General features: G+C 54.9%; 1 protein-coding gene across 1 annotated transcript; it reads right to left on the reverse strand.

Annotated features, from left to right (window-relative positions):
• Positions 1 to 368: 368 nt before the first annotated feature.
• On the reverse strand, positions 369 to 7,298 carry LOC118263104 (transcriptional regulatory protein AlgP-like). The gene is made up of 2 exons (XM_050695655.1): positions 6,061 to 7,298; positions 369 to 447 (listed from the first exon to the last, which is right to left on the reverse strand). Exons 1-2 carry the CDS (start codon positions 7,296 to 7,298, stop codon positions 369 to 371), a joined length of 1,317 nt encoding a protein of 438 aa, XP_050551612.1.
• Between the last annotated feature and the right edge of the window lie 1,418 nt (positions 7,299 to 8,716).

Genomic DNA, 8,716 nt, shown 5'->3' on the forward strand with positions numbered 1-8,716 from the left:
TAGTAATTAGTGTACGCTTTACTACGGATAATCTTTACTAACGTCACGAGATTTTCACTAAATTCAATTATTTAAGTCACCAACTTGTTCGACTGTACGTTCCTGTGTGTTATACCCGCGTACCGTTCAGTATACAGCTTTATGAATATTTGAAGATAATTGGCATCGTTAGTCGACTCGGACGTCTATTCAAAGTGAATATTGTACATCGTTACATTATCATACAACTGTCATAAAGCTTCAGTGACTGGTTTATTGATTTACTCGCGGTTAAGATGTCTCGTAAAGTGCATTTGAACGCGAGGTCATTTATCGTCTTTAGTGTGCACTGTGCATAACCATTAAGTGCGGGGTACTTTACAGTGGCGCTACTTCACCGTGATTTGTGAATCGCTTGTCGGCGCCGGCGTCGCGTCGCGCTCTATCGCTGCCTTACATTGTGCCACTCTGTAATTACAATATTCACTAAATAAAATCTCTCATTGTACGTCACCAGATAAAATACAGATTCAAGTGAAACGAATAACGTTTATCCTTACAAATGGGAGGTTTTCTCGTCTAACGAGAGACGGTCGGTAAATGAAGACCCGTGACAGTAAACAACTTTACGTAAATTTGTTGAATGAGAAAGAAATTCGCACAAATAAAATTATGAGACATCTAATTTTATTCGTGAAACGTCCGAATAAAATTTCGCGTACAAATAGAATGAAGTCGATTTAACAAATCTTTACATTGGCCAGTATAAATACGAAATACAAAATGGTGTGTCGCCGGAATGTTTTCGAATCTCTACTGTAAATACTGTCCCCCATAATTATTATTTGAACGTACAATTAACATTGGAGCCCGTCAGTCCGTTCGTAGTGATAATTCGATTTGCGAGCGCGTCAGGGGCGGTAAACACGCGGCCGCTTACATACGCCTCTAGTCGTGCCTACCTCTCATTAGCCCTATAGAAATGGGGGAATCGATACAAAAATGTTTTACGTAAGCGTATTGGATTGACGAATTGGGTTAAAAGAAAGTCAGGAGATTGAATTAAAATGTGCTACCCTGCCACCTGGGGCGGTGGGCTCTGTGATCCCATTGCAGAATGGAATTTACGGGGACAATTGTATTTATGGTTTAATTAAGATCAGAGGGTTTGTTTGTATGAGTGTGCCAGTGATTATTTGCGTCAATGAGAGGATGGTGATACTAATACCGTGTTCATTCGTTGGTCAAGGAAAAAGCAGTTAGTAATAATGTGATATAAGTACTTAAGTAATTTCAACCCTAACATGAACATTTTAAAGTTCTAAATGTTCATTATAAAATGAGTCTTCATATCACTTAAACGTCTTGAGCAGTTTAACGCGCGTTTACGAGCTACTCGCTTCTTATGCTGCGTTTAGATCGGAGGCAGCGAAGCGCGAGTCGCGACTTGCCGTCAAAGCATCCCTTTGTTCCAGCCTCCCTTACGCTCTCGTGCTCACACACTTAATGACTTAATTGCTGCTCGAAATAACGAGTGAAAAATAGCTTCTTTCTTCAAAGCTCATTTAAAATTACAAATTATTTTGATAATACTTGTGTAGACTGTGTGAAAAGGGATTATCCGTGTCATATCTATTTAGTTAATCAGTTATGTTATTTAGAATTAACAATTTAAGTAAAGCGAATTAAAATTTAGTTGGGGAGGCTTTTTTTTTTTTTTTTTTTTTTAGGGTGGAAAATCATCCAATGACTTCTCCCGCCTTGGGCGAGGCGAGAGGGAGTGTCAGACTCTTACTGACTAAAAACCACCCCGTTCCTACTCCTGCCCGTCGAGCCGGAGCCCCGGTAAACCCGCTAGGTTGTCCGCAGCTCCGGATTAGGCATCAGCCCTACTGGGCCCCATCTGTGGTGGTCTGATGGCTCTTTGAGGCGCGCGCAGAACGCGACGCGCCGCACGCACGGGTCTGGTTCTGGTCGGGCGGCGAGCTACCCTTGCTCGTCGTCCGCAGACCCGCACTTACGGTGGCCGGAGATCGTCGCGCGATCCCCGACGCCCGGAGTGTCTCTCGCGACGGCTGGGGCGTGAAGAGGTTCTTTCTCTCACGCGCCCCGCCTCCTCCTTAGCTAGCATGACTGCTTCGCAGAAGGAGGAGACGGCATCCCAGTCCCCCTCGCTCCGCACCATGGCTTGTATCAGTGCCGGACGCGAGAGGGCGCCGTCGCCGACCACATCCCTGAGGATACGGCGGTGCTCAGCCCACGCAGGGCAGACCGCAAGCGTATGTTCCACCGTGTCCTCCGGGCGGTCTTCGCAGTGATGACACCCGGGCGTTTCCTCCCGCCCAATCAGAAACAGGAACCTACCGAAGCTTCCATGTCCGGTAAGCACCTGCGTCAGGCGGTAGGTGAGGACGCCGTGGCGCCTCTCTAGCCACTCCTCAAAGAGGGGACTTACCGCTGCAATGACAGCGAGCCCAGCCCTCGGTTGCGACAGTCGCTGTTGCCATTCCGCCATGAGATCGCGCCGGAGCTCGTCCCGCCACGCACTAATCTGGCGCGGCAGTGGAGTTTCGCCCCGGCGACGCGCGTCGGCGCGCAAACTAAAGACGCGCGCGAGCACCTTCGCCTCCAAATCCCACGGCGGGAGTCCGGCAAGGAGGTTAGCCGCCTCTCCGGAGATCGTGCGATATCCGCGGATCACTCGAATGGCCATGACCCTCTGGGACGTGAGCAGCGCCCGGGCTGGCCGCCGCATCAGGTTCGGCGCCCACACAGGGGCTCCGTAGAGGGCCATGGACCGCACGATCCCCGCGTACAACCTCCGGCAGGAGGCATTTGGCCCCCGAGGTTGGGCAGGAGCCGCTTAAGTGCAGCCGGGGGTCCGTTCCAACTTAGGAGCCAAACGTCGAAAATGCTCCACGAAGTTCCATCGACTGTCGAGGACGAGTCCTAGGTACTTCATCGTCGTCTCGACGCCGATGGTAACCCCTCCTGCCGTTATTTGGGACCCATCCGGAGGTGGCGCGTTCCCGCGGCCATGAAAACACATGGCCTCGGACTTGTGGAGCGCCACCTCGAGTCCCAATTGCCGGATCCTTGCAACAACTGTCGCAACCGCTCTCGCCATTAAATTGGCCGCCGCCTGGTGCGACCTCCCGTGCGCTAGCACCAGCGTGTCGTCGGCGTAACAGACTACGCTGACGCCGTTCGGGAGGTCGGTGCGCAGCACCCAGTCGTAACCAATGTTCCACAGGAGCGGCCCCAAAACCGAACCCTGTGGAACACCGCGCGACATCTCTCGCCGGTTCCACTCACCTTGGTGACCGGGGTAGGTGACAAACCTATCCATCAGGTAGGCCTCGATAACACGACGGAGATAGGTAGGCACCCGGTGGTACCGGAGTGCCTCCAGTATGCAGCTCCAAGGTAGTGAGTTGAAAGCGTTGGCGATGTCCAGAGACACCGCCACAACGACCTTACCCCTGGAAACTGCATTCCCCGTCGTGAGGTCTCTTACGCGCATGATGGCGTCCACCGTGGAGCGCCCTCTACGGAAGCCGAACTGGCCATCCGCGAGGTCCGGCCCAGATCCAGACAGGTGCGCGACGAGGCGGTTCGAAATTATCCTTTCGAAGACTTTTCCCACCTCGTCGAGCAGCACAATGGGCCGGTACGCGGACGGGGAGTCCGCAGGGCGCCCCGGCTTCTTCACGAGGACCAGTTTTCCCGTCTTCCACTGAAGCGGGAACTGGCCCCTCTCCAAGCATGCGCTGTAGAGACCTATTAATCGAGGCCCGAGAGCCTCCGAGGCCAGGACCCACGCCTTGCCATGTAGGCCATCGGGTCCTGGGGCGGTGTTCTTGGCGCCCATCCGGCGCACCGCCGCTCTCAGTTCTGCCTCGGTCACCTCCGGAACGGTGTCGTCGTCATCGTCGCTGTGGCCCGCATTGGGCACCGCAGGGGGCGGAGTCATGAATGGAGGGGTGAAACCCCTCCGAAGTCGGGGGAACAAGGCGCCAATTACCTCCTCCACAACTTCTGGCCGGAGACTCTGAGTCAGCGGGGGAGCCCAGGTGCGGAGCTTATCGCGCACCATCCGGTAGGGGCGCCCCCATGGATCTCTGTTCAGAGTCTCCAGCATCTCTCGGCGGGCTTCCTCCTTAGCCCGCCAAATTTCCGCTTTAAGGGCGGCCTTTGCCGCCTTGTACCCCTCGTACAACTCCGCCTCTCTGACCTCCGCATCTGAAGGACGGATACGGAGCCTGCGGTGCCTGGTGTACCGGCGTCGCGCAGCAACGCAAGCACTGCGCATAGCAGCCAACTCCTGCGACCACCAGTACACCTGGCGCTTGCGCTGACCTGGTCGGACCCGGGGCATCGCCACGTCACATATTCTGGACATGCGTCCTGGAGCCATCTTGCTTCCTCGTCGATGTCGGCAGGCCTGTCCGGTGGTATCACCCAGGCCTGCACGATTGCGGCTTCCAGGAAAAGCTCCCGGTCCAGCTGTCTCAGCGCCCAACGCGGGCCACATGGGGCCTGTCTGACTGGCGGGTCCGCGGACTCGGCGGAGACGTCAAACCGGATGTACCGGTGGTCCGAGAACGTCTCCACCTCCTCCATAACGCGCCAGTCAACGACACGAGGTGACAGAGCGGGGCTGGCGAACGATATGTCCACCACCGATTCGCCCTGCATCCGCACGCACGTGGGGACAGAACCCCGGTTCAGGACGACTAGGCCTATCTCCAGGGCCCAGTCTTCCACCATCCTACCCCGAACGTCAGTGAGCCGGGAACCCCAAGCCAAGTTTTTGGCATTGAAGTCCCCGAGGACAAGTACGGGGAGGGAACGGAACCCGACGACGACGGCGACCAACTCCCTCAGGGAGTTGTGGAACTCGGCGAGAGTTCGGTTCGGAGAGAAATACACGCCCACCACAGCGATCTCTCCGAACCGTGCTGCAACACTACCCTGGCCTCTCCGAGCACTCTCGAGAGTCGGGGTACTGGCGGCGGCTGACGAGATGATGGTCACCGAGCCGTCCAAGTCCGCAACCCAGTGATCCCTGGGCGGGACGAAATACGGCTCGGAGACCACAGCGACATTTATTGACCACTGCGCCATGCTCTGGAGTAGAAGGTCCTGAGCGGCGGCGCAGTGGTTGATATTCGCCTGGAGGAGGCGGAATGGAGTCATTACTGACAATCCATCACAACCTCCTCCCTGGCGGCATTACGGCCGACGGTGGCCGCGGCGGCGGTAGCAGTGGCGACTGCGGCGGCGGCGGTGGCGGAAACGACGGGGGCGGCGGAGGGCCTACCTTTACCCCTGGGTTTGGTAGGGGGGGAGCAGGCCTTGCTCCCGACCCGGTGATTGGCCGGCTTGCCAGCCGCTGCACATGCGTCGCAGTGCAGCGGGGCGGTGCACGTACCGGCCTTGTGACCGGGCTGACCGCAGCGGAAGCAGCGGTCGCTGCGGTCAACCTCCGAGGTGCATTTAACGCTCACGTGGTGGCCCACGTGGCAGCGGTAGCACCTCAGAGGCCGGACCTCGAGCAGCTTGACCTGCGCCGAGACCCACCCCACCAGGAGCCTTCTGCCCTCCTTAATCTTTTTGGCCACTGTCACGGGGCAGCTTACCACCACCGTGCGCAGCCCCGAGTTGTCCGGACGGATGGTGCCTGTTTTGACTTGGTCAACAGGGCACCCTCCCGTCCTGGCGACAGCGGCCACCACTTCATGCTCCGTCACGGAGTCGTCCAGGCCCAATATTCGCAGGTCTAGGCACTTGGTGGGCCTGGACACGCGAGCCTCGTCCACACCGAGACACGCCCTAATCCTTTCGGCTAGAGCGTCAGCGGTTGGACCGCTGGTCGCGCCGGGGACCTCAAGTAGACGGGCTCCTGTTGCCGTCACCTTCATCGCGAACCCGTCAGGGGCCCCGAACTCCGCGGGAGTCACCGCCCCCTTTAATTTGGCGAGGACGACGCCATACGTCACGCCTCTCTGGACCGCATCGGGCTGTAGCGTTATAACTACAGCCGCGGTCTTAGGGGCGAGAAGCAAGGCCGCAGCGCGCTTTTCTCTGCGCTGTTGCTGCCGCCGCTGCCGCTGCTCTTTCTTGCGGCGCTTCCTTGCTTCTTTGGCGACCCTCCTCGCCTCGCCTACTACTTGCCACTCACTACCCCTTGCTGTTGGGGTAGGCACGCCTGTGGCTGGGGCTATCTGCTGAGCCGCTGCGCCCCTTCTCCTTTTTTTGCGTCCCGCTGATGCATCCGTCGTCTGTACAGCTGGGCCCTGCGTCGGAGGGGGCGCTGGGGCCCTCGCTGGAAGAGCCGCTCTTGTTCTAGCCGGCGGTTGAGCGCCGCGGCCAGTCTGCCCTGAAGAGGACGACGGCCTAGCTGCAACCGCCGCGTACGTGCTCGAGGCCGCTAGAGGGGGACGGAGGAGCCTGCTTTCCAGCACGTCATAGCGCTGCTGGAAAGCAGTCATCTCCCTGCGCAACAGCCCGAGCACATCGGGCTCCGCCTGAGGTTGCGCTGGAGGTTGGAGTTGGCTTCTACGGCAAGCGGCAAGCTCAGCCTTGGTGGACCGAAGCTCGGCCTCCAGAGCGGCATTCGAGACCGACAGGCGAGCCAGCTCTCGCCGCATTTCGGCCAACTCCTGATGGACTTTTCCCGCTGAGGGAATTCTGCATACATCGAAGGCCGCCGCCATAATTTCGGCCTCCACCAACTTTAACTGAGCGGCTCTCGCGGACTGGGTTTTCTTCCCCGCTACCAGCCGGAGCCCCTCCCTGACGGCTTGGCGTAGCGTCTCAGAAAGGCGCGCACCTTTTGACCCCTCCACGTCCAAAACCTCCATCACGGAGGAGTCTGACTGAGCTGCACTTTTCAGGGTGCTATCCGCCGCAGCCGGACACTCAGCCGGCTTGGACCGGGCAGTGGCTGCCCGCCTCTTGGCCTTCCCCCTGCCTCCACCCCGCGCAGCCGTAGGGATTTTAGGGGGGGCCGGGGCCTCCAGCGCGTTGGAGGACGAGGACAGACCCAGACCTTCTTCCATCCTGGGACGTTTAAAGGTAGACCTTGTCTGGCGCTTTAAAATCACGCTCACGCCAGACACGGATGAGGAGTCGGACTCCGAGTCCGATCCCTTCCGACTTGGGGCCCGTGTGTGGGACTTGCCGGACGAGTCCAGCGCCTCCCCACGGGCACCAGAGCCACTCGGGCCCTCTGCTAAAACAACTGCAGGCGAGCTAAGCTCGCCTACCTTCTCCTCCTCTGGTGGTATATTGGTTATATTTTTTTCTGTCTGCATATAGTTCCCACGAGTGTGGGGGAAATATTCAGTCCACCCAGGCAGTGCCCCCTGTACCTGGGTAAGTGTATATTTGTAACCCAACTAGAGGGTCCACCGGTCCCCTAGCTGGGGGTGCGCTCGAGACTGACACTACTCCTCAGCCACGCATACCCTCGCCGCGCACCAGAACTTGGTATTGGAGGAATTTTTTATAGAGGTTAACTTCCTCGCGGTCCGGGCGATCAAGCCAAGACCCTCGTCCCGTTCAGAGTCATAAAACATGACTATGACCTCTTCCCGGATTACGATGTCAACGGTTGCAATCGAGGACAACTTGTGCCCCGATGCTGCTCGTTGGCAGGGTGAGTGCACAACGAGCACCGTCCTTGCCTCTCCGCCACGCTCTCTGCTAGGTTCAGAGAGACGTGCGGAGTGACGCCCCTCGGAGGCGCAGGCCATGTGTCAGCACAAAGCCTGCCGCCCCCAGGACACATCTCGGGTTCTTCCGCCTCGTCCAAAAGTTCGCTACAGGCAATAGCCTCTCCAACCCTATCACCCCCGTTAGGGGGACTATTACCTGTACCCAAGGTGCACCACGGGGAGGTCTTCTGGCACCACACCCCTAGTTGGGGAGGCTGGCTATGTCATTTGCGCATTACATTCTTGGATATATCGTACTCTCAAGTGACATCTCTCTAGTCTCTCTAGATATAAAAATCAATTGCTGTTCGTTAGTCTCGCTAAAACTTGAGAACGGCTGAACCAATTTGGTAAATTTTGGCCTTAAATTGTTTGTGGAAGTCCAGGGAAGGTTTAAAAGGTGAGAAAAATATGTTTAAGGCGGTACGAAGTTTGTCTTGTAATATTTTTAATCAGGACTTTGTTGGATTAGGAAACTGGTGAGGATGTAAGTGACGAGTACTAGTTAGATTAAAAGCTTATACGTTTTATTTGTTAAATATTCTCAATATAAATTAATTCCGCACCGCTCGTAATAATATTAATTATATGCAGTACGATATTAAATAGTTTTATTGCTTTGCAAATAATTACATATCGATTCATTAGGGAATTTAATGATAGATCATATCATTCACATTTCATTTTAAATACACAAACGTGTTAATTTATTTCGTTATTTATAAATATTACGCGTTTAAAATGTGTGTATACATATAATGTTTCTCGAAAAACCCAACAACGAATAATATGAATGTAGATAAATATACTTCTGTAAAATAACAGTGAAATTAATATTAATTTAATCAATTCTTGGATATGTTTTGGTTTGTGGACCACAAGTTTACGGTTTCCAAGTATAGAATTTTTTTTTTTAATTAACTTTATTTATTAAACGTTTCATAAGAAAACATTAATAACGTAGTTTGAACTGTTTTTATTTTTGTGTTGAACGATAGTTAGTTTTATTTTAATTT

This window comes from Spodoptera frugiperda, chromosome 8, assembly GCF_023101765.2.
Source record: "Spodoptera frugiperda isolate SF20-4 chromosome 8, AGI-APGP_CSIRO_Sfru_2.0, whole genome shotgun sequence".
NCBI classification, from domain to species: Eukaryota; Metazoa; Arthropoda; class Insecta; order Lepidoptera; family Noctuidae; genus Spodoptera; species Spodoptera frugiperda.

Coding starts and splice junctions, on each gene's coding strand:
- LOC118263104 (XM_050695655.1), bottom strand. CDS start 7,298: ATGCAGACAGAAAAAAATATAACCAATATACCACCAGAGGAGGAGAAG. Junction 448..6,060: donor CAGCAACAGCGCAGAGAAAA/GCGCGCTGCGGC, acceptor TTGTAATTACAG/AGTGGCACAATGTAAGGCAG.